This window comes from Oxyura jamaicensis, chromosome 4 (assembly GCF_011077185.1).
Source record: "Oxyura jamaicensis isolate SHBP4307 breed ruddy duck chromosome 4, BPBGC_Ojam_1.0, whole genome shotgun sequence".
NCBI classification, from domain to species: domain Eukaryota; kingdom Metazoa; phylum Chordata; class Aves; order Anseriformes; family Anatidae; genus Oxyura; species Oxyura jamaicensis.
The window spans coordinates 24844132-24871041 of record NC_048896.1 but is presented as its reverse complement, the minus strand read 5'-3'; the positions used below and the strand labels follow the sequence as shown (position 1 = coordinate 24871041).

At 39.7% G+C, this 26910-nt stretch overlaps 1 protein-coding gene across 1 annotated transcript in view; it reads right to left on the bottom strand.

Moving 5' to 3' along the window:
* ZDHHC2 (zinc finger DHHC-type palmitoyltransferase 2) overlaps positions 1–20304 on the bottom strand; it is a 32428-nt gene extending 12124 nt beyond the window's left edge. Inside the window, exons 1-6 of the mRNA XM_035324375.1 lie at positions 20078–20304; positions 10134–10160; positions 6867–6961; positions 3612–3732; positions 2606–2675; positions 1284–1316 (exon numbers count right to left, since the gene is read on the bottom strand). Of these exons, the coding sequence (XP_035180266.1) occupies positions 1284–1316; positions 2606–2675; positions 3612–3732; positions 6867–6961; positions 10134–10160; positions 20078–20270 (539 nt within the window). The 5' untranslated portion in view covers positions 20271–20304. The remainder of the gene's footprint in view (positions 1–1283; positions 1317–2605; positions 2676–3611; positions 3733–6866; positions 6962–10133; positions 10161–20077) is intronic.
* Positions 20305–26910: the final 6606 nt, after the last annotated feature.

The following is a 26910-nucleotide window of genomic DNA, read 5'->3' as shown; positions in this document are numbered from 1 at the left end:
GCTGCAATGGATTTTTATTCCGAAATAGAAACTTATCTGAAGTACATATTCTGCCTTAGGATAATACATGAAAACCTCAAAAAATGCCAAACAGGCCATAAAGCTTATGAGAAGCATGTATAATACCTAATAACAATACTACGACTTTTCACTGATTTTTGCCAGGGTACAAAAAACAGCCTTTTTCTTGCGGTTAAAAATAAAATAAAATTGTTCACCATTCAAGGGTTTTTCAATCTGTTTGTTTTGCATTTGTAGAAATGCTAACACCAAGCATCACCAAGAATCCCTACAGAAAAAAAAAAAGCACCTATGTAGGAAGTAACTCAATACTATATTGATAAGTATTTCTGTTTTAATCAACATGCATCTGCAAAATAAAAAGGGATTGTTAAATCATTCTGAATTATGCCAGAGGATCTAGTCAAGACTAAGACAGACAGAAGGAACCCTCCATCCCTTCTTCCCCCAGGACAGGGAAGTCACTTTTGCCCAGGAATTGGATTGAAGGTGGTCAGAACAGTTTAGAATTATCTTCCATTCAGTTTGTCCAACACAGGAGATGCTTCTTTTCTGTCTGCTTTCACATGGTGAAGAGCTGCCATCTACTAGCCAGTCCTCTTAACTTGTACCTTACTAAACATTTGTCTTTAATGATTTCTGAGACATCTGCCAAAATGAAATAAAATCAATTCCATATCCTGCCTACATGCTGCCTCCAAGGGCTACTGAGAAAGGCAGGAAGACAAAAACACTGCACAGGCCAATATGCGGCAAAAGGAGGAAGAGGGGAAAGGAAAGAGGAGAAGAAGCAAGAAAACAGCCTGTCAAACTGAAGAGCTAACAAGATGTTTCCAGCAAATCCATGCAAGCTGTCCTAGGAGCTCTACCTCCCAGGGCAGTATGGGGAACAAGGCACAGCCCTTTCCCTTGGTTTTCAACCTAGGGTAATATTTCATCATTCAATCCAAAGAAGCCACAATATTCAAGGTCCATCAAGAAAAAATGCAATTCTTAAAGGAATTGTTCTTACTGATCAGAAATCTACCTCACCCTAATTATAGAAATAGCTAAGTCAAAGTTCTACAAAAAACAGCATCTAAACTTCTTTTTACATTTCACACCTAAGAAAAGAGGATATAAAGTAAACAATTCCAACTGTCCTGCAAGACCAGTAACTTCATGTAAGCATCTAACTCTAGGAACAGTGAAGCATCACCTATGATCCCTCAAGTTTGTTTTACCAAATCAAAGCAATACAAGAAAACAAATAGTTCACTCACCAAGGGCAATGATGATCCATTTTCAGAATGCATCTTTAAAAAAACAGATTTCCAAGCACCACAGAAAGAAAAAGGAAAAAAAAAAGTCAGAAAACACAGTTTAATCTACTCAAGAAGAGACAAAGAATTGCCTATACATGCTATTGGTTACCTAGTCTATTAAGCAAAGACAACTATAAAAATTAACAGAATAGAATTTACCTACAAGTGCCCGAGAGCTTACAACAGCTTAGTGATAAGAAAATGCTATCTACAATATCAGCTTAGAGCGCAAATATTTTAAGAACTTACCTTGTATGAAAAATCGAAAATATTTTTGCAATTAATCACTCTCCATTAATAAAATGTACAAGAAAATAGATGTAATTGAAGGAACTGAATTTTGAAAATGTAAGAACAAAGTTAAGGTATTCTGAAAATGTCATTCTGCAATTTTCACTTACATTTCATAGGATAACACAGGTCACCCTTTTTCTCTGCTATGCTTAAACATAACACTGTTCCTAAGTTACACTGCAACTCTTTCAGTGCCTCTCCTATTTTCACTGCACAAAATGCTAAGTCTGCTCTGCCTCACAGCAGTGTAGCAAGATCTGATATATAAGCAGCTGATGAGTATTTGGAACAAGGTAAGGATAAATAAGTCTGAGGAAGCCCCTTCTCTTCAATTTAAATATCTAAATCAAGAGCAGAGAAGCACACAGACATAGAAACTAATTGGAGAAAGGTCAGAGGGAGGAAAGCTGACAAAATAAGGTAATTGGACTTTGGGGGAATACGGAGGTGAGTTTCCTTTCATGTTACACAAACAAAAACTTTATGTTAATGCTTCAGTTAGAAATGGGGGCTGCTTGGTTGGTTCCTTCTTTAAACAGAAATACCCTGCAAGTTATCCAATGAAAAATAGGATATTAAGTTTATTACCTCGGATAAGATGTAAGTGACATCATGATTAGATTGAGATGGGTAGGGATCTTTATTCAGATTCTAACAAAAGAAGCAAATTTTTGTTTATCAGCTACTTTTGGTTACATTATTCAGGAAAATTCTTTATTAATATGTATAATTTTCATAATTAGTGTATAAGACCATGTAATCCAATTTGGCATCAAGAAAGTCATTAAATGAATTAGAGTACGTTACAGACTTCCTCAATAAGAAATAAAAACTAAATCTGAAAAAAGAATCTAACAAAAAAGAAAAGCTTCTCTGCAAAAACATTAAACCTGAAAAATCAGAGAATAAAAAAAAAAGAAAGCTTCTGCATCAAGAAAAAAAATGTATTTATTCAGAAAAACTACTCATTTAAAATATTTTCTTACTTGTCACACACAGAGCAGTGATGGCAACGATCTGGTTTTACAAGATGGCATCTGTCACAGTATCTGATTGCTAAAGAAAGAAGTTGCAAGATTAGATCTCAACATACAGATACACATTTTGATTCCTGAAATTCCTGAAAGTGTGCACTAGAAGCTCAGCTCAGCAGAGCTCCCCAGAAAGTGTTGCAGTGAGATCGGAAGCACTTGCAAACACTGAAGCATTCTTTACATACTGCAATGCTGAATCTAGCAGAACGACTCCAAAACGTTCATTTTTTCCAATCTTCTAATTATGCTCATGATCAGGGCTTTTTCCTCCAAAGCCAAGCCAATGCTACAAACCAACCACCGCACCCACAAAGCCCCTCCTAGAACCAGGCCAGAAATCCTTTCAAGACTAACCAACAAAAAAGCCTTTTTAAGCTATTATTCTAACAACTCTAATTTACTGTATGAGAAGCTTTTGCATTTGCTTAGCTAATAAGCATTCACAAACTTACAGTATTATTAGGTTAAGACTAATTCTCAGTCTGGAAGAACTTTTGTCCTTGCTACGGAACAACCAGCAAGTGAAATAGTAACCGTTTCTTTCTGTGATCTCTCTAGCTATATACCACGTTCAGATAATAATTTATTAATACTATTTTTCAATTATGCACTAAGAAATTAAATCTGTGCAAATAAAACTGTATTTTCTCCTGCAGTTTCTTAGTATTATATGCTACTGTTTAACTTCAGTTTGCAAACATTTAGCAAGGCACTGTCTATCCACTTTAAAAATCAGAAATTGTACACAGCAATTTACTCTCCAGCAGTGTTTTTCATTGAATATGTGTAACTGCATAAATTACGTGTATTCAGGAAGTTAAGTTCTTGGGTTACACTGTTGATTTATGAACTATGAAAAGAGATTCTTCCCTAAAATCCTTGAAAGACTTTTAATTAGTTTAAGCAGCCAAGTACATGAAGACACCTGCCTTCAGTGGTCTCCTGAACACCTATTTACCTCCAGACATTGTCCTTGTATAGATAGGAAGATCCTTGGCTGCCCGTCGTAAGACTTCTTGCTGGGATTCACCTCTAGGCTCCCTCTCTAGAGATTCCTTGTCTGAGTATGATAGATGAAACTGGAATAATTTTTAAAAACAGAAGATAAGTTAGCAACTTGCAAGTTAAATAAGTACCTGTAGAGATGTAAAGAGAAACATTCATAAAGAGAAACATGGATTAGCAGCTTATATGAGGTATTACAGCAAATAACTCTCTGTTCCTATGAACACTAATTCCGTTTGTAGCATTTTTGACTACTATTGAAGCAACGCAACATTAAAATTCCTTCTGAGTTGGTGTAGATGTAATGCTGAATGTTTCCAGAAGTATTAAGAGACACTCTTCAAAGGGAGGAACAAGAGTTGTCATGATCAAATTTAATTACCAATCCCTTGAAAAGTAGTTAATCTACTGTAATACCAAATATTAGCTAGTGACTCTAAACTAGGAATACCTGTCTTTAACCAAAATATAATATGCTACTAGCAATAGCAGAAAAGCAGCTGGGAGCAAGAAAGAGCTGCGTGGCCTACATGACAGAATAACCACCTCTCATCGTCTCCTGCACCGAGTAACTTCTGTTCCTGCCTGAAGTGGCAACGGCAACCATTGCTTCTGTAACAGCTCAGAGGGTTTTACTGGAAAGAGATACATGGTATGCATTAAGTTGTCCAAATTTCTTACACTTTTTGAATTCCTCTTTAGCACAGCAACAGAACCAACACTGTCACTGTTGCTTCTAGAAATGGGAAGATGCAGAAGTCCTTGGTATCACTAGTGTTTATGTCTACAGAAAGGCTTAAGAACTAGTCATTATAATATGAACTTTTTTCCTAAATAAAGATGATGTATGTAAAGCTAAGAAAGCTCAGAAACACATAGGTAGGAACCCATTCTCACCTCCATAAAGAGGGGAGAGGCATCCCTCCACTTTCCTGATGGTTTCACAATCTTGCAGTATAAGCTAGAGGTTCACAGTCTAACCTGAGCTTCTCAGAAATGGAAAAGCTTCTTTTATTTTTCCTAGCAAGAACACACTCCTGTTGCTAACACCTGAATTGATTTATACTGGGTGACATAGGATTTCTCACTGTAGAAACTTGGTTCAGAATAACACTTTTTTTTAACGCTTCCTTTTTGAAAGCACATAAAGTTACTCCTCCATCGTTTTGTACCATTTCTCAAAGTAGTCTGAAGTCTGCAAAACCTTCCTGCCTGGGAAACCATCTTCTCTCCCACCTTCATGCAATGCCTGCATGTAGCTGGTACACACAGGCGCAGAACGGCGCGGTCTGACCTGAAGTAGTTACGGTAGTATGGTATCATCTGTGTCTGAAGCGTTTCTCAGGACAACTATTTCTAATACGTGAGGGATGGCTACAACACATTGAATTTCAGAATAAAAGCGTTAAGCTGAAAACATTTTAAATATCAAGCCAGAGTACTTTAATGCTTTTAGTAGGCGTAAAAAGTTGAAATAAGGTTAGGTAGCATCATACATGCTGTGTGGTTTGAACCAGCTGCAGTATTCATAAGAACAAAATGCAAAAGGTTTATCTGCTTTTTAGTCTTCTAATTAATATTTGCTGTAGTTGACAGGTAAGTTGAAAGTACATCCATTCACATTTACAGACTTTATCTCATAAGCTGGAAGCCAAACAGTAACTTAACATCACAAAACATCCTAATTAATTAAAAAAATTATGCTCTAGCAGATTAGCAAAAAGACATGGAACAACAAAAGATGTCACTTACTGCCAGCAACATTGTGTAAATTCAAAGAACATGGAAACATCACACATTGCTTTCTATTACCTAGCTTCACTACTTTTAATATGATATTTGAAGTGCTTTGGTAGCATCATATGGTGGTTTTAGAATGTCAGCATAATTACTGAAGACTTGTCAAAATGTTTTGGTAGCCTTTTAATGACATCAGCCCAGTGATTTGAAAAGCCTTCTAATTATCACTACAGTCACCATATATATATGCACATATTTCGCTATGTAATTACTAAATGAAGTAAGTTCTTAATTTATTTCCCTGCTACAGCTTGGGGCAGAGAGGAAAGACTGCAGTGTGAAATTCAAGGAAGATGCCAATTACTTTGAATTATCTACTTGTCTTCACAATTACATATCTTTTTAGTGAATGAAAATTACCCAGAGAAGAACCTCCGCAAAACAGACAGTAGAAACCACAAGCTATTCATATCGTGTTGGCATGGTAATTATAGGAGATGAAGCTAGGAGTCCACGCCAAAGTAAGTATTGGCTTTGTGGGTATTTCAAAACTCCAAAGCAGCCAGAGGATGCTTCCTCCTGGCCTGAGAGGTTTTGTTACACGGCACCTCCTCAGGAAGTTGGGGTGTCTGTATACAGACAGGATGGAAGATGCCAAAAGCTTGTTTTGGTTGTACTGAGTTGCATAGGGAAGAATGTTATTAATATTATGAAGTTTTATTATCCTTTATTTTTTTTTAATGTTAGAAAATAATATAAAATTAAAACAAAAAGTAAAAATAAAATCAACCACAAAGAACGAAAAGCAATCGCCAGGAGGCTATGTGATGTTGAATGCAGTTTGTATCATAATGTTCTCCAAGACAACCAGATCCTTTTCATTTAACACTTCTGTACTAGCTGGACTTGGATCTGGGGTATATATCTACCTTTGACATCTGTTCCATGCAGCTTTTCTACACTCTCCCCAGTATCAGCTTACCTGACCGCGCACTCGTACCACAACCAAGTTCCTTCATACCAAAACAGATGTGGAAGAAGCTTGAATTTAGGGGACAACTGACAGATGCTGACAGGCAACTCAAAATGTGTCTAAAACACATGGAAATATTTTTCCCCATATAAAAATATACTTCCACGCAAAGATTTAATCTGCTAATTCAAATAACACACATTTTTTCAAATGAAGCTTTTTTTTTTTTTCTTTTTAACATCAAAAATATTGTCTATTTTTTTTTAATTTAAGTATCTTTGAAATTTAGGTAAGGTTTAGCTTTTTTTTTTTTTTTTGACTTTTCAATTATGCAGTTTGCAATCTGACTTCTTCCTAATAAGAAGCTGCAACTACTAGCCGTATCTTTCTACACAGTGTAAAACTACATGAGAGCAGAGCCTAAATTACTCAAACGCTACAAAAAGCAGGCATTTGACTAGGCTATTTCAGAAACAAAAGTTAAGTTTATCTTACTTCTTTTGAAGGATTCATTGGTAGCGTAAAGATTGTTTTCCAATATGACCAGACGAACAGCATGAAAAATATGTGGTAAGCAACCAGGCACACAACTAAAATCAAAAAGGAACAGAATTAATACCAACGGACCAGTGATAGTATAGTGCTTACAGATAGATACGGTACATGCCACAGGTATTTACTCTAACAGATGTAAATACAGAGGCTCTGCAAAAGCTCTGCAACAGAAATACTGCACTGCAACTTTACATGAGACAATACAGACTGCATGGGGGAAGCCATGAGTAGCCAGGCTACGCATACTACAAAAGTCTGAGGGGAACTGTTATTTGCTTATTTTCAAGCAAGCAGTCTTCCTTTTTGCATTTGTTAAAACCTATTTAACAGAACCTTCTCTGCATTTCAGTTTCGTAAACCATGCAGAGAGACTATTAGCCACGGAGAAAAAAAAAAAAAAGGAATTATAGGAATTATAGTTACCTAACAATAAGGTGTTACAATACCTAAACAACCAGAGTGAGAAGAGACTTCATGTGCCTTTGGTGCCTGAACAGTAACCATAACCAGTTAATTTGTTTTGCTAGATTTTTAAGATGCAGGTTTTTAGAAACAGCCTTGCGTCCCTCCAGGTTCTTTAAACTCAAGTGTTCACTGCTTTATATTCTTCACAGCCAGCAATATATTCATGGATTTTAATAGATGCCTGTCAACATTTACTATGTTTTTTTTTGTTTGTTTGTTTTTAAGAGAACACAGAATGTAACATGAACTTTTCCAAAGACCTGCCATGTATTGCTAGGTATTTTTGTTCAAACACTCTTGCTGTACAAACCAGTTATTCTGTACATTACTGCAGGAAGCCATCAGTGATGCTATCAATTCACTACAGTGTATACTAATTCCAAAATCTGTGTCCCCTGATTTACTTGCCCTAGTTCACAAGGAGGAGTATTTCCTTAGGTTCTTCTTCCTTGGGTACAGAATTGCCAATAAAGGCCAGCTAGAACCACAGCAGCACAAAATATTATTTCCCTGTTGTGCAGATGAACTCAGATTATAAAGACCTCACAGTTATATAGATGCTACATCTGTCAAATATTCTTCATGCAGCTGCTGTAAACTCATAAGACTGTCAAAAAACATCACAAAAGGAAACACGGACTTTCACTGCGCAGTCTGAAATGCTGTCCCCAGATGGTTAGCCTGTGGTTTTTCTACGTGTATATATAAAGCTATTCAGTGCTAGAGAATTCTCCATACCACTTGGGATGGTGTGCAGAACCGCAGGAACAGTAGCCCAGAATGTTCTTGGCTTTTGCAATTTTGCCTCCAGAATAACTCTGAATAGATGTTTCTGGTACTGAAGTTTGTTTATTCAAAAAAGGCACAACACAGTAAATATTCTTGTTCACTCCACAGTTAAAAAGGATATGAAACAAAAGCTAGCAAAATGTGCCATGATGTGACATGATGCCATGTGTCACATCTATAAACTGACAAAAAATCTTATCAGTGTAAGTAAATGATAGACCTGGACCCCACATCAACCACAATATCCTGGATTATACTATTTTGCTATTACAAAAGCTTCTGGCAGGTACAGTCCATATTTTTAGTGGAGCTTTTTTTTTTTTTTAATCCATCTTTTAATCAATTCCAAGAAAAACTGATCTACTCAAAGAAAATCAGTATTTTTATTTTTTTTTAACCAGCATATTCATGGCGTAAAATGAGGGCAAGGCAGGGCACTGTATCATTTCGGTACACCATGTATTTACCAATCTGTACCTGTATTTTATTACTGAGAGAAGAAGAGTAACTGTGGTCAGTACGAAAAATCATTTTCCATATATAGGAAGAAAAAATAAAAAAAAAAAAACAGCCTAAAGAGATTATCCCCTTTAAGGTCTGCACAAGACCCGAGCTCCCTTCATTTGTTCTTGCACCTCAGTCCTCCAGCGTGGCCAAGGCCCTGACCTGTCACGTCTCCCAGGTCACCCAGCCACCAGTTTCTTTACACTGTGATGGAGCCCCATCTCACCCAGGTGCTGCCACAAAAATCCTTCTATTTTACACATTTCCTTAATATATATTAATTAGTGTAGCCCTCGTATGAAGGCAACCCACTTAAAAATAGCTAGAGTTGCCTGGAAGGTTAGAACACCCACTAATAGGGGGCACCAGGGGGGTGAGCCACATCTGCCCAGTTGTCATCCCTGACAACACTTTGGGTAGAAGTACAGCAAGTACAGGGGATAGAAGCACTGGGTAAATTTCTCCTGACTGGCTCACCGAGGTTTTGAGCAGGAAAAAAAAAAAATTATGAAAGGAAATTTAATGGTCATCAATGGCTTTTTCTGATTTGCTTTGTGAGCAATGCCTACCGACACACTGAACTTTGTTTTTCCACGACGGAGCAGGAAGAAGCTGGAGCTGTTTCACAGCCTGCAGGTGTTGAAGTGTGTGGGTATGCACACGCACTCCTGTGCTGGCTGTGTGGGGAAGGTCACTGAAGGAGAAACGTGTTTTTCAAGCAAATATTTCTTAATTATCAAAACCTTTTACTAAGTGAGGGAGTCTCAAATGACTCAAAAGCTGTTGGGATGATACAAGTGTAAGTAGCACACCGTGTGCCTCCTAACCCTTATCCCCCTTCTGCATAAGCTTCACAGCCTCACTCTGCAGTTCCAAGTTGTGCTGTAGCTTTAAAATAGCATCTGGAAAAGCAATCTCAGTGCCTTTGGGTAGTGATAGCTAATCAGGCAGTTTTATTACTTTCTGGAAAGGTTATGTATCTGAAGGATTCTGCGTCTTCAAAGACATCGGCTAAAATGAAGCTGGAGAAAAAAGAAAACATCTCTCATTTAAGTATGTTGCACCCTGCACAACCACCCTGATCATTTTCAAAAGCCTCGGTTTTACAAGAGCTGTCCTTGTTATGAATAAAAATAAAAAACCAAAACAGAATGTAAAGAGCTGTCCTTGTTATGAATAAAAATAAAAAAACAAAACAGAATGTAAAGGATTATTTTAGTTGATACTTCAGAAAGTCTGTAAAGGAGAGTAAAAAGTCCTCATTTTTCTCATCTCTATTTTGAATGGTAAAAGCAATGTTCAGGATCAAGACAATAATAGAAGGAGCTGAGGAGCACACCAAATGCCTTCATTTAAAATGCAACAGAGCTGAATCTCAATTCTATTCATAAGCTACTGTACTACCCTGGCATATGAATTCCACTTATAAACAGCAAATAAAAATCTTACCTTTTTCTCCAATGTTTGTCATTGTTACTGAAAAACGAGAAAGAAAGAGTAAAAATTATTTTAAAATAGCAAATGACGTAACTGAGTATTTTAAGCTTTTGTTTTTCAACCAAATAGGGAAGAGTAATCATCAAATGATACGAGCTTAAGACTATACACTATCAAGCTTTTATAGTGCAGCTGTGTACATTCATCACTGGAACAGGTAAATAACTAAAATCAATGCTAATTGCTTATAAATGTTTCCAGCCCCCATTCCCAGGCTCAGTTCCATAGAGCTTTCTTTCATCTGAAGTTGCCAAAGTTTAGCCCATAGAAACCACCTCTGAAGAACACTTATTTAACTGTGGATCTTTAAGTTTTATTGTTTATACATGTTCTGCTCTTGAGGTGGAGGTGTCAGACTCCAGAGCTGTTTTTGCCAGTGATACCTTAGATCTCCAAGGCATAAAAATAGACAAAAGTAGACCACATCCAGAATGCTCCCCCTGGCTTTGAGCCCCCCAGTACAAAGCTGCAAGTCCAGGGGAGAGCCACCAAAGTGGTAGGGACTGGTCCACCCATCCTCTGAGCAGAGGCTGCATGACTGGGACTTGTTCAGCCTGGGAAAGGCAAAGTTTTGGTGGGACCCAACAGCAGCCTACAAGGACCTCCAAGGAGGCATCAAGGAGGTGGAGCTGGGCTCTTCATAAGAGTGCTTGGTGGGACGACAAGAAATATTGGCCATAAATTAAAAAGAGGATTGGATTTGATACAAGGAAAGGCTTTTCCACCATGAGAAGAGTCCACCAGTGGAGCAAGTTGCCTAGAAAGGCTGTATGGTCTCCAGCTTTGGGTAACACTTCAAACAGCCTGGCCTGATCTCATACCTACCCTGCTTTGGGTTGGAATAGATGGGCTAAGGTCCCCTCAAACATAAATTATTCTATAATTCTATAATTATAAAACAGGTCAATTAAAATGGGTATATGACTCTAGATTGACTAAAATGAGCATCTACATAACCCAAGGGGAAGTAGTAAATAACCATGTTTAAAGCATTTTTAGAAAAGTCAGAAAGACACCACAGAAGTTTCATATTATAAAGAAAAATCTATTCCACCCTCAATTTTCAGGTTTAGCTAATTGACAGCACAGTTTGACAAACTAGGTATCAACCTAGACAACAGCTAGAAAGAAGCCGAGAAAATACATATACATGTGTGACTCTGAGGAGCAGAGATGCTGCAGTATAAGCATGCACAAAAACTGTGAAATTGTAATCAGTCACCCACCAGGAATAACCCAAAGACATCTTTAGAGTTGGTGCATTAATTTAAGAGTGCTGGAGCTCTCAAATTAGGGCAGAACAGCCAGTTTACAAATTCTGAATTTATTCCTCCACTTGGTATGACCAGGAAGGTATGCAGAATCCTTCCACAGTAAAAATTCTGCTAGTCTTCTCCAAATAACTACTCTGCTAATTAAAAAGCCTTAGCCAGGCATACAGTGCAGGAGCACTAATTTCAAATGAGTTTACTTATCTGACCTTTCACAATCATTGGTGGTACTTCTCCTCCTAACAAGGGCTTAGACCATTGTTGTGAGAGCACTTGTCACCACCTTTCTCCCCATTAACTTTGGATAAAACATATTAATGTTTTTTGAGACTTGTTTTCCAGTCACTGAATCAGCATCAGAAAAGCACATTCCCTTCCTCCATACATCATCTTCTGTTAAGTAGCACATCTGATGGGGACCAACTGCAGTTATTGATTAAGGACAGAGAAGAGACTTTGGATGCTGATGGTCTGTCTGCTCACAAGAGGAACATTTCTATGTCTGCAAGTAAAGGACCGACACAACCGATAAATCCAAATTTAGTAATCTGTTTTTCACTGCAGGCCTACAGCTTCTCAAAGTTTCTGTGAACCTCCTGGAGGAGACAGGCTCTTCAGAGCCTGCATCTGCTCAGGAGACAAGCTTTCCAGCTTTGCAGTATCTAGCTTGGAAGCCAAGTATTCCTGACAGGCAGCAGCTGCAGATCCTGAAGGCTGAAACATTAGGTGCCCAAAGATGAGTGAGAAACAATTTTATGGACATTTGTGTCATTTTAATCTCTTACCGATTGGCAGGAGAGCTATTTCATGTGCTCCTGAGTCGCCACCACCACGCAAGACTGAGGTAGAAGCACCACGTCTGAGAGAGGCCCCCCTCTCCAACCTCACGGCTCTTTTTCTCCACACATACTGCAATGGATGTTTACACAGAGCCTGACTGCACTGCTTAGCAAACATCCCCTCTGACTGTGACACGGAGGAATATGCCAGCTATCCAACAACCTGGGTGAAGTATTACTCCTCCTGTTCATGCTTTTTTAAATCGCCTTTGACAAAGGCTCCCTGAAGGAAGCATAAAGAAGTGGGAAAGTAATTGAAAGGTGACTGTGGGACCACATGACCAGGGAGGAAATATGTTTTTCCTTCCCCCTAAATGAGACAGAATTAAACAACAGGAAAAAATTGCCCTTAGAAATCAATCTTTCCCTTAAATCTCCTGTGAAAAGTAAACTTAATTTATTTGTTGAATGACCACGATACAAAGCCTTTCCCAGGTAACTACAAGATGCTTACAGTTCTAAAATAAATAAATAAATAAATAAATCACACTGTTTAAGTGCATGGAAAGTCATTTTTTAACAAGAAAAATCTGACTAATTTGTAATTTGAACAAAAATGTTTGCTATTTTTCCCACCTTCCGAACCACCACCCTCAATATGTTTATTAAAAATGAATTCCCCGTTTTTCAGTAGATACAATGATCTGCCTTTGCAACATTATTCAATGGTACTTGATTATATAGTCTTTTGTGAAACATTTATACTACTTTCTGGCGGTTTTCTCATCTCTTCTCCTAGGGGTTGCGTTAACTGCTGGTAATGCACAAAAAAGTAGGTCAGACCGCATTGTCATTAATAAATATCAGCTTAAATGCTGCACATTCGCGTACTGGTAGTCAAATACCACAGAAATAATAAGCATAGAAAGTACTTGCATCTACAGTAACTAAAAATAAGCACCAAGGACACACCAGGACCAACCGTGAAGCAATTTTTACAGGTTTGGAGGAAACAGGCAAAGAGCCTTTGCAATAGCAATGGCATGGCGGCTTCCATATTTTCAGAGCCAGAGATAATTGTCAAAGCACGACCTGCCTTCAGGTAGTCAGCACCAAGTCAGAGCTCTGCTCATCTGAGATGCACGCTTCGTGAAGAATTAGCCTTCCGCTGCTGCGCTGCCAGGATGCCATTTACGGTTCAGCACCAGCAGACTGTCACGTCATTAGAGCCTCTCTGTTTCATTACACGGCTTACAGACGGTGCTCATCAGCATCAAGGAACAGGCTGGGACACACGTGGGACTTTGGCCAACATAGATGCCGGTTTCCTGGGCCATCAGCCACAGTACAGCACACTCATTAGTCTACGCCACTGAATATGTTGTCTATGCTTGAAACAAAAAAACACCACATCAGACTGAGGACAGAAAGTTACACTACATGATATAGGGTGAAAAAAAAAAATAATAATAATAATTTATCAGCAGAGTAAAAATTCATGACGGAGAGGACACTGTAAAAGCCTGGGGAATTCACCCTGTGCCAGCTGGTAGTCCTCATTACTGGGAGAAAGGCATTCAAGCATTAGGAATGCACCTCGATAGCCAAAGAGGCGCCAAAGTATCTCAAGACTGCCTGCTACAACTCCTTTATCACAAAACCAGAGCACAACTGAGGCTGGCAGGGCCCTCTGGAGCCTGTATGCTCCAACCCCTGCTCCAGCAGGGTCACCCAAAGCTGGCTGCCAGGACCACATCCAGGGGGCTTCTGAAGATCTCCAAGGAGAGAAAGTCCACAACCCCTCTGGGCAGCCTGTGCAGCAACAACTCGATGCAAAACAACTCGTTTGTAAAAGGTTAATCCATGCATGCTCCTTTGACTCTGTGAAGTCAATTCGTGCTGGATCAGACCTAACTTCAGCTTAGAAGTGGACTTCCCATTTCTTGAGCTAGGGCTCATTTTCTCTAGAAATCTTTATTTTCACTTACCCATGGAAAAATTAAGTAGGCATCCGTCTCCAGATAGCCTGGGACACAGCAAGACACATTGCTAGCACAGAACCCCAAAGTGATCTCAGAAGATAAAATTAATGAAATAAATAAAAAGCATCAGTTTTCCTGCGTTAAATCTTGCTTGAGTTCTAAACCCAAAATCAAAGTTTCTGAGCAGTGAATGTAATGGATGAATAATAATAATAATATAAGACTGCAGAAAGCAATGAATCTTTAAAAGCTTTAATGGAAGCGGATATACAAAATCTTGCTTCCACATTTGATGTACATCTTTAAAATATTTAAAACTTTGGGATGGGAATATCAGATAGATCTAATTTTGAGCCTCTGCAGCCACATCTATAAATAGCTGTTTCTCTCAAACTTGTATACAATTTAACATCCTGGATCTGATTCACAAAACTAAGTATGTATTTCGTCTTTATAATGCATTTGAAGCTGTAAAACACTGATCTATAGATGCAGTTTAACTCTCTGCACACATAAAAGTGTTTTACTGTTGTGACAAGTATTCTATCCTTATATGCAATAGTCCTTTACAAATAACAATAATAATAAAAATCAGTGCTATAATACAAACTGCCACTTTGCTAGGCAGAGCAGTGAATTGCATTGACTCAGAATGACAAGGAGGCTTGGGACACTGCTTCATTTAAGAACAAAAGCAACAAACTATTCCTGGGAGATATAAGGTTAGTGTAGTCCTCAATAATGCACACATTTGGATTTGACAGTATTTGTGAATGTGTCAGTATTGAACCCCTACTACGATGCCCATTGAACTACATCAGTGCTCCCCTACCAACAGCAAGCTGCCATCTGACATCCTTTCAGGTAGGGTCACAACAAAACCATTGCTTGCAAACTGAGTATGCCCCAAAAGTGATCTAATCTTTCCTCTTTATAAAAGTTCTTATTCACTTCCCATGCCGTAAGGACTACTTTTAAACTACTCCTAAATTTGTAAGATCAGACCCCTTTTAGCAAAGAAAGCGCATACCGCGACGAACACATCTATACAAGCTACTATACTTCAAGCAGTGCTAACTCAATTTCAGAAGTGGAGCTTTCTTTGAAATTCTGAGACAGAAATCAAATGAAATTTGGGAAATGCACAGGAATTCCTGCTGGCTAAAATTCAGACGCTGATTTTACTTCAGCTGTGAGGTTTTAAGCTTTCCTAAAAGCAACGGGAGATCAGAAGAGAAAAAATGTGGCATCTGCAGAACCTGGCATAAATACATATACAATTATGCTTTGACCAAAATCCATTGCTATCTTAGCAGCCAACGTACAGACAGCAGTGTTACAACATATGTGTATTTTTGTAGTGAAATGGAAGCTGCAGTTGATTACAAGACATGAGCTCTAAGTACCAGAAATCCTTTGATCCATTTGGAGAACATATGGAGCAAACAGCTCAAACCCAGATGACCAAATCTTGGGCCCCCACTTTTTCCTTTGCCATGCACACGGGTCTATCAGCTTCTATCTATCTCAACACGTTCTGATCCCTGATCACACTGTGCCATGCCTCCAGGGCACACATTAATTCCTGCCTCTAAATTGTGATGAATTAAGCAGCTTTTTATCCCGCTATAACTCCACTCCGCTGTCACTGCATTGAATCAAAACCCTCCATTCAGCACTAACCAATCTGGTCCTCCAGCAAAACTCTTTTACACCCATTAACATCTTTAGCAGCTGGGTGTCACATCATGTTTCTCTGTTCTGCACTGAAGGTAGTGGTGGGCAGCTCACAGTTACACATTCATATAGAATACAAGGATGTGCTTTATGAGCTCTCCTGACTGGATGGTGAATGTCTTGCTGCCTCCACCTTCAACTCTGCTGAAGTCTCTCGCGCTTTCTCAGATCAGCCACACCACTCACCAGCTGGGAACGTTTCCTTCCTCTCTCTTCACTGAAGTAGTTAGAAAATGCCATTGCTCCTTTCCAGGTTCCACAGCAGACCTATCCTCCTTCTTTAAAGTTACAAATTCAGGTTGTATTTTAGGACACGATTCCCTGAGCAAGAGTATTATCCTTCAAACTAAAACTGGTGACAAGTATAAAAGGATTAATACTGTACATATGAAACCAATTTGTACTTTATTGGACAACTGTTTCAGCAGCACAGTTAAAATTGTCACCATCTGTCCCAGCACTGTCAAATGTTCAGGTTTTCCTTCTTATAAATAACTTTTAATCATGAACTGGTAGGAAAAATAAATAAATCTCAATATCCAAGATTGTCAAGAACATTTCTGACAAATAGCTGTCAGAAACAGCACACACATCTAATGGTTCTGCCTCACCCAAAGCAGTGGGTAATGGAGTTGGTAATTATTCAAAGCCCCTTATAGTTCTACTAACCCAAATTAGAGATGCACCTAAAGAGGAAAACCTAAGAAAAAATTTCTTTGCATATGCAGAGTTTACTGGATCCAAAATGCATTTTCGGAGTACAGACACATGGATGAAGAAGACAGGAGAACATTGCATTTGCAGTTCATGTTGTTGTTCCAAATACCTTATGCTGAAATTTCAGTAACTTCACTACCAAAGTGCAACATAATCATTGTGCATTGTTAGTGCTTTCTACTCTTTTTAAAGCGCATCACTCTTTATGAAATTTTGGAAGGCTTGCAAATGCAGAATATAAAAACAATAAAAAAAAAAGTATGTTTAAAAAACTCTCTAGTTTTATATTTATGCATCCACAGCTACTGTGAGAACAATTGGCAGGAATTAGAAAAGCATGAGATTCCAACACACTCTTCCACCTAGCAAATAAATTTTAACTGAACATCATTTTGATTTCACTTTATCTCCAGATGTGAGAATTTGGGGTCATACCAAACCCTCTAAATTATTTTTATGGAAGAATACATCTTATTTTGAAGATATTATTAACCTTAGAGATACAAAGGAATTTGACGAGAGTTGTGGTATCTCATACAAAACTTCATCTGATCTAACCAAAGGCTACAATTAATCAGAGATGATATGTTTGAGAAATCCCGAATTAAAATCTACCCTCTACAGCATGCAGCCTTTTTCTTTCTGGGAGAGTTTTCAATCAGTCCTATGAATCACTCCACTTCTAGCAATAAGGAACAATTACGATTTCAAAGAGCAGGATGCTTGCAAGCCCAGAAGCACTGTGAGATGCCACAAAATATTATTATACCAGAGAATTTAAAAAGCACACACAAAAAAAGTTCTGTTTTACTTAAGCGCACTGCAGATCCTAGAAACAAGGCTATCCACACTGTCTAGGAAAAAATAGACACTGCTGTAAAAATAAATAAATAAATAAAGTTTCCAGTCCAATGCATGTTCCCTTCTGTGTGCATTAGTGTTTAGTCTAGCCCTTCAGAGATGACTTTACATCCTGCTCCCAAAGCGACATCCAAGAGACAGCAAGCAGCAGCGTTGTCCTTTAGGTTTGTAAAAAACAACATTTCTCATATACTGTAAAGGTGCTGTTCCCGTATTAGAGATTCTCTGAAAACAAACGCATTTTACAACATTTCCAGCTTTGCAGTTTTTAAAAATCGTCTCAACTCATTTAACTCCAGTGTTCTATAAGCAGCAGGAAGAGGACGACCATTTACTGGAAGGCCTTGAATGCCTTTCTCAATTATCTTAAAGGTTAAAGACATGCAAGCACTTAGCTGAATCCACTAACAAAAGAGGCAGAACTCTAAGCGCGGTAACACCACGCGTAAAAGTTGTGGTTCCTTTTCTCTCCCCCCTGCCTTTATTTGTTATTGTTTCTAAAGCCTGAATCATTTTTCCTGATTTCTAAAACGTTGCCCAATACCGTAACTGCTAAGTTTTAGGGATTAAAGGGAACACCTCAGGGAACTTCTTTTTTTCCAGTGTAAGCTCCCTCCTACAACACTCAGTCAAAACTACAAAAGCACCCAGAACACTACAACTGAAACTCTCATTACTAGAAGCTCAAAGAAACCATTTACATCAGAACCGTGCAACGCTGCCTGCTAAATCCTACGGCACAGCGGTTAACATTGTTTGCTGTACATTGTCTTGTCATCAGCATCCCTGACAGCCAGTCGCAACAAAATCAGCAGTTACACACATCCCCGGGAGCTGGCAGCGCCGCAGGAATAAAAGATGAGCAGAGCAGACAGGCTGGCTTCAAAGCGCTGAAACGCTTACAGTCTTTTCCTGCTGCTGGCTTTCGTTCTCAGAGCTGTTAGCTATTCCTTCTGTTGTTTACACTAAATATTCATTAGTAAGACAAGACGTAAGTTTGTTTTATCTTAACATGCCAAAAATGAGGAAAAACATCCAGAGATGGATAAAAGATGGAAGCAAGGCAAGTCGTGGGCAACTGTTATGCTGAATTCATAAGCTGGTAAGCTAGGAGGAATGTGGGTAGAGGGAAACGACAATAAAATCTTAAAAGCCACCTTTGTTCACAGACAGGGCTTCAGCACCAGCAGTTTTAGCAGAGTCCCAAGAGTCCCTCTCCCTTCCTTCCTGTTGCAGGCCTTTTGCTCCGAGGGGTTCTCAAGGACTTACAGTGCCATAGTTGACAGGAAGTTTCAAGCCTGCAATTACTCTAAGAGGCCTTATGAAATGCTTTCAGGTACACTACAACTCCTTTTCCCTCTGTTTGGTAGAATTACATAGAAAAAAAGCATACAGTAGATCACTCGAATAGCACTGCCCACATCAAGCCTCCCCTGCTGTGTACATATCAAGGGGCTGTGTACATGAGGACAGACATGAACTACAGGGTCACTCGCTCCTGCAGCATCCTTGCCCTCCTTGTACCAGCCCACAGCTCCCCTCAGCCACCTCTCCCCGCAGCTTCCCACACAATGCTCTGCAGGGAGACCCTTCGCGCCCCCTCTCACCAGGACACAGCACCCAAATCCCACTTTCTAGCAGAAGAGCAGCACTTAAAAATAACACATCTGAATGCTATTAGTGATATATATATATATATATCAATTAGACCACATCAAGTCTTGATACCTCCCCCCCAAAACAGAGGTGCTAAGCCAGGGAATCATGTCTGGCTTAATGCCTCAACAGTTCAGTCAGGCATCTGTACAACAAAAACCTTCCCATCACATTCTTCTGTTAAAAAAATATCCAGAATTAGTTACCAGACTGCTGAGATTTTCCACATGAACAGCCGAAGTCTGGCAAAGTTATACGGGCATATAAATGCACTGAGTGAGCTTGATGAGGGTATTTCCCCACCACCACCACCACCTCGATTCCCAAACAGATGCTTGGCAGCTGCTCAGTGCTCACTGTGATCCCCCCTAGAGCAAAGGGGTAAAGGAGATGCAGCGGACAGCTTGTGTTCCCAGCATCCTAACGCTGTTCACGAAACACCTGGATTTACACAAACACCATGACATACCTAAACATCATGACGCATCTAAAATTTAAAGATTGTTTCCTGCAGGATATACTCCCTCAGAAACTGGAACCGATTCCAGAGAGCCCAGCTGGCTTGCCATTTAGTTAACCCTTCTGGCTCGACGCCCCAGCTGCACCAAACGCCCAGCAGCCAGGTGCGTGCCCACCTGCCTGCTGCCCAGGGCCAGGAGCGGGGGCAGCGGGCATCCTTTGGGCACCCCAACCCCCCCCAGGGAGCTGCCCTGCCCCACGGTCCTTCCACTCCCACCTCGGGGGGCTCCAGTTCACCCCTTCACGTTTCCACCCCGGTCGGCACAAGCCGAATGTCGGCACACGGCGCTTCCCCGACCCCCTTCGCGGCACAAGCCACGGGCTGGCCACAACCGGCGGCCTCCCCCTGCCCTCCCCTCCCCGGCGGCACTCACGCAGGCAGAGCTGGGTGACATAGGCGTAGTAGGACCAGCACAGGATGCTGGAGATGAAGAGCACGGGCACCCAGTAGAGCAGCCGCTGGCAGCGCCGCCGCACGCCGCCCCAGCCGCCCGCCGACCCGGCCGCCGCCGCTGCCCCCGCTGCTGCCGCTGGTGGCGGCGCCGCCGCCATCTTCCCGCACCGCATCCCGGCCGCGCACTCTGCGCCCCGCGTCCCGGCCGCGCATCCCCGCCCCGCCAGGGTCCCTCCTTCTCCTCCCTCCTTCTCCTCCCTTCCCTCCTTCCCTCCGCGCTCCTCCCACCGCGGGCCGGCACAAGGGGCGGCTCTGCCCGCCCCCCTCCACGGGGTTGGGTGGCCGGGCCCCTGCTGCCTCAGGCCCTAGGCTGGGGCACAAGTTTGTGGTTCCTCTGAGGTGGTGGGGGGGGGGGGGGGGGGGGTCCTCTGGTTTTCTCCCCGTCCCTCCACTTTTATTTTAGTTTATTTTCCACCCGGGGATGGTGATATTTAACCTCCCTTGAAAATGCTTTGAAAACACTCGGACAAAAAAATAGAAAAGTGGTGCCTCGTGTGCAATGTTTCGTAGCGGCCCTTAAAACATTGGCACACAATTAAATAGCGAGCAGCGAGCGTGGCAGGTCGCTGTGTCACAGCGAGCAGGAGGCTGTCGGAGACCTGGGCGTCCCGGGGGTGGTTGGCCTGCGGCCTGCTGACTCACGCCTTCCCAAAGATGCTTTACGCTACGGGCATGGTAACCAAACCCTCGTGAAACGTCCTGGTAAATCCACATTGCCTTACGGTATGTGCGCCCAAGTCGTGGCTGAATTATCGTGCCAGAATTAGAAATGCCGAGAACGGCGCGACGCGTTTCTGCAATCTGCTGGAATCTCCCAGAGCATTGGCAATGCAGTAGGTGTACAAGATGTGGCTGAATAAAATGTGTTCGGATTTGGAAAAAAGGTTTGTATAATGTCCCACATAAGAGACCATGCGGTGATCAGAATAGTGCTGCCATTGATTAGATTAGAAACAGGCTGCAAGGCAGAAAAATAGATGAAATATGACAAAAACAGCATAGGTGAGCTGCCAGGCTCCACAATATGAAAATGAGTTGTTAGCATATTTATTAAAGGTACTGAAAAGGTAGTTGGCCATATAGCTGTGGTATTTTTACTCAATGCAAAACTGCATGCTCCTCATTGTTACACGATGAGGCTGAGGAATTTGAGGTACCCTTGGTAAACCGGGTGACTGAGCAATGCAGAATTACATACTGAGAGGAATGCGTAAAACTATAAAATAGACCAGGGCAGGAAATGATCTTTACCTATTCAAGAGAAAGACTTGTGTATCACTGTGAATGGCTCAGTGAAACCGTCTCATCCCTGTACACACATTATAAAAGAAATGCACAAAATATTATGCCATGGAAAGACCGGGATATAATAATTTATGGAAGTGCTATGTGTCATGGAATTATGGTATGGAATTTGCTTAAAATAACTTCTAGAGTTTGATATACATTGCAATGGGGCAATCTGAAACATGAAAATGGAGGGAACAAATTACATTGAAAATGTAGAGATAGCGAAAAACTAGATTTGATTTTCTTACATACTGTATTTCATAAAACAAGAGGATAGGGACCAAAACCAACATGATATAGACAATAAAACCATTTTATTTCACTTAACTGATTTTACTGTAATTAAACATACAAGTCATTGCTGAGGCCAAAATTTTACTAGAACATTTAAAGGATTTGACTTTAGTATGCTTAATGAAAATATCCATGGTTATTCAAAACAGATCTTAAAAGAATAAGGAGCAAAGTTACCACTGCTTGAAGGCATACCCCATGCTTTACTGGCAAAAGCTAAAAGAAATGAAGGCAATTTAATCCTGTTGATGGCTTTTCACACACGTACTTGGAAGTAAGTGACAGGGACCTCTCTCAGAAAAGGCACCTGGTGTGTTATGTTTTTCTAGGGAATAGCTGCTGGAAACTGTATACCTAAGTGGGAATAAGTTTTTGTATTGTACCTGGGGGCTGTGGAAAGCTTCTTAATACTATCACTATTTTATAAATGTTATGTGTTATTTCACCCATCACCATACATACATTGTATGTTTGACCTAATTCTCTAATGTTCAGGTATCTGATTCTTTGTCCCCTCATGTGTTTATGAAGGGTACGGGAAAGAGGAACAGTAAATGCCTTGGCTTCTGTTTCCTAAGTGTTCCCTAAGTGTTCAGACAGCACCTGCCATGCTGCTGTATGCACGCCAGTAAAGCAGTTCTCATGACATTAGAATTCTCCAGTAAACCATTTTAAAATGCCATATAGGATACAGGACAGACAACAACACATGCCAGGGCAAGATGCTAAATGGAGAACACTATGTACCATAGTAATTAATTCTTTACGATAACAGTAGTTATACAAAACTATGTATACAGAGAGGTGGCAGCTTGCCAGAGATGCGGGAACAAAAAGATGAAATGTTACAAAGACCTCAAATTACATCACACAGTTTCTGGTCAGAGGAATTTTATTGCCCCTTCACGGAAATGGGCTTCTGTAGTCTGGCTTTCTAACTTTTTTAATGGCCAGCACCATTCTCCTCTTGCTGCTCAGATTCTACAAAAACTGGGATTTCACTGTTTAGTATAACTATTAACATAGCTATTACCGTAATATAGTGTTTACTAGAGATGCAAAATCATGGTCATTCTGGTTCAACACTAGTCATCTTTATGTCCTAGCACACAGTAAAAAAACTAAAAGATACTCCTGTGGAAGTCTGGGGGGCTCCATTTCATTGAGAGCACCACCTTTAGATGAAGAATTGTTGTCGTTGCTGATATGACGAGTTCCTTTGAATACGCAAATTATTGTCAGATCGTGCTGCATTTCTACAATGTCCATTGTGTACGGATAGCTGTTCAGAGCACTGTGGTGCATTTAGGAAGTGACAAAATGTACTAGGACTTCAGATCTTAGCAAGTCATCCAGATAGAGCAAACCATAGCAGACATAGTAGACGTACATAATATGTAGACATCTAATGAAATTACACAGGCATCTTGAATGTATTTTAAGATGTGATAAGCAGTTTTTGATAATCAACCTTGTAAAGTAAAAGCAGCAAAATAGAAGGAAATGTCAAGCAAAGGAGAATGTTTAATATGTGGTGGAGAGAAACAATCTGTCATTGATAATTTGGCATAAAAAGCCTCTTCAGAGATCAGTTTTGTACCAGTCTGAATGGTCATAAAATTTCAAAATAAGAATAGAAACAAGCAAGATGAGCCACAAAAGAAAATAACTTGAAGAACAACAATTATGTAAATTGACAGCATTCTCCTTAATGTATATGTGATTTAAATGCCATAGTACTGCAGTGAGAGAGCATTTGTCAGGCTTAGATTGGGAATTACTTCAGCATTCATTTAGTTTCCTGAGGATTTAATATCCAAGGCTGGCCATAGACGTTCACATTTACAGCCCACTCATGAGTTACAATAAGTAGCTGGAAATACAATGTGTATCCAGCTCATTACATTTCAGCTATAAAATTCCCCTGAACTCTTAAGACTACCATTACAACAACTGAGTGTGAAATAACAAGACTTCATATTATGAGCTCCTTTTAACGTCACAGATTTACTGAATGCTAAAATCATTTGAAAGTGATAAAGCATTATTCTTCCTACATTCCCATAATAGCTTTAATTTAAGTGCAGTATTTTAGAAAAATAATGTTTATTTGGTCAATTAAAAACTCCTGAACTAGGTATATACAGAACACAGTGAGTGCTAAATAAAACACACATTAAAAATACTTTTTTTTTTTTTTAATTATTATTATTTTTTTTTTCCAGAGAATCCAACCAGAAATTTGTGGCTTATAGACTGTGATCATCTCCTCTGTGTAAACAATCCGCTATGATGGAATTGTTTCTTCATCACCAATTGTCCCACACATGAAATGAAACAGGAAGAAAAGGAGGGACGATAGGACAGGAGGATAACTATTTGCCTTCACACCAGTGCAATGCACGGACAAGAAGGCAGAAGCAAGAATCTGCATCGACACAGACATCCACACAAGCCAACAGACAATGCTAATTAGACAAACCAGTGGCTCTGCAGGGACGTTCTTCAACCTTCACAACAGGCAACGTGCTGCTTGCTTCTCTCTAGTGTTTGGGAGATAGAGCGCTCTTGCTGCACATGGAAAAAGAAATCTCTCTGCAATGTCTCCTTCCTAAGAAACCAATTAGAAAATGCATGCTGCATCCCAGCTGGACTCAAGTACCATCTGCCTACAGTTCGTGGTTCTCAGCTGCATAAGAAAAGCCTCTTGGTAGCCACTCCTGTCTTAACTATTCTAGCCATAGGACGTGTTTTAATGGAACCGCTGGCCCACAGGTATTCACCCTCTTGCTCCTCCTTCACCCTATCTAGGTACTTAATAAACTACAACTGTTTGCATACCAAACCTAACTGTTGCTTTAAGCTTTATTTACATTCTTTTTCACTTTCCTTCGTGTGGAAATTTGCCCAGTTCTCCACGGGGGAGGCTCATTTAGCTAGTTTTCAAGTAATGAAATCTTTCCTGGTGATTTCCTGATTGCTGCTCCAGACTGATATGATACTGTATTTGCAGAGTCTGCCCTCAGGGATGTTGTTCAAAGCCGTATTTAGGCTTATTATCCACCCACTCTTCTGTCACTTTCAGCAGAAATTTTTTCAATGTGTTGTTTATCCCCCAGACATATTCATCACTCAGGGCTGACCTGGTATGCCGTGTAGTTCGTTTGATTTTAAATGGTTTGCAGTATTTCTGGACGTTGTGCAATTCTCTGTGTGCATTTGTTAAAGAGCATATGTGGCTCAGTACTGTACTGCAGAGATTTGAATACCTGATTTTTTTATTTGTATTATTTTTTTCCTCCTTACAGCATTACCTCTCTTGAATTGAGGTTGTAGCGTCTAATTCAGGATTAGAATGAAATGACTTCATTCTTTCCAACCAGAAAATACAACCTCAGGCATACCACCTAAACTGCTTAATGGTAAAATCAGTTATTAAAAAAGCACGGCTAATAGCTATGGCTGTTAAAAAAGGAGAAGGATTATCAATCTAAGAAGGAAACTGTACATTAAAAGCTTGCAATGAATGCTATGAAACAGGAGCAGGTAAAGTTCTTCTGCAGTGATATTCATTTTATTTATTTTTTAAACTAAAGTGGATGTATAAGTAGGTAACTCAGCTCTGTCTACTTTCTAAAAAAAAAAAAAAAAAGCAACCAGGAGTAATAACTTGTTTCCTTATATTCTTATATTGAATAAATAGCAACTTATTACTAAAACTTTAAAATTTAATAAGTTGCTGTTTATATGCATATTTATACATACAGATTAGGTATTCTATATTACAATTTTTCAACTAGATACTACTATTCTTATGGAACTTTTCTAGGTAACAGTGATGTTCTCCTGGAGGAAGAATTTATAAGTCAATGTAGTGGTAAAAATTAACATTACCCAATTCAAGATTAAAGCATGTTCCATGTATTTAATAGTCTTTTTGTGTGTAAGAAGAACTTAATATATCCAACGGCACCATCTGCTGACTGAACCTGTCAAACAAATGCCAAACAAATGCCAAACAAAATGAATGTTCAGATATTGTGAAAAAATACTGAACATTCAGACCTCACAGATATAAGAAAATACATTAGCTTTGGCTTAATTTTAAGGGGCGTTCAGACCTGATAACTGCTATAGTCTTTTTTCAGATTGATTTTTGGAATAGTCAGATTTTGGTCTGATTTTTCTCGTTCTACAAGTATTAGCCTGGAGTTCTTTTCCCAGAAACTGTTTTGAACGTGTCCCCAGAGGGACAAGAGAGCACGATGGATCATTACTTTGAGAGTATAATGCAATGTTGAATCAAAGCAAAGTGAAATATTCCTCTATTGTCTTATTCTCATTTTGTTTGAATGCATTCTTATCCTGGTATTTAGGAAAAGAGGCGACCAACTAACTATAGAAAAGCAGGCAGTATGACCAACACTATGCTGTTAGTCACCATTAGCTCATATTTCTTCTTCAGCCTGATAACTTTAGAAGAAAGTGCATAAATTTGCTGTGAAAGTAATTGGAACCAACTTGCTGTCAAAATGTGCACGGAGAGAATCTGCCAGTGTGATTTTAACCATCAGAAGATTAGCAGGGAGCAGCTAATACTGTACAGGATATTCTGCTGGGAAGGAGGAATTAATCAGAGCTCAGACAGAAGCGAGTATCACAAAGCTGCGGGGTTTAGCAGTTACCATTTTATCAGAATTTACAGCTGCACTGGGCCTCAGCGAGTAGTTCCTAGCATCCACTAAATAACTTTTGCAATTATTACAGTCTTCTTAATTCATGGAAGAGAGCAAGAGCCGGTATTACAAAAATGCCAAAGCCTTCAGTTCCTCAACTTTTACTTAGTTTCAGCATATACATTTTTCCTGCTGACAGGAATTTGGAGGATTTTGAATAAGCTTTTATTGAGCACACTGAGTGCTCCTTATCCGAGGGGTGCCCCCACAGCAGATGGCATGTCCCATTATACTTTGTTTTCACCTGTCTTTCCTTGTATGTCCAGCTTTTTGATACAGAATTCTGTGGCAGAAAAGCACAGCCATCTAAAAAGATCAAAAAAGAGAACTCTTGTGATGAAGAGATGCTCTAATGCAAAGTACTTGCACACCCGTGTTACACGAAAAAAGCATCAATGACAGAACTTGAATGATATATACTGCAAAGAAAATT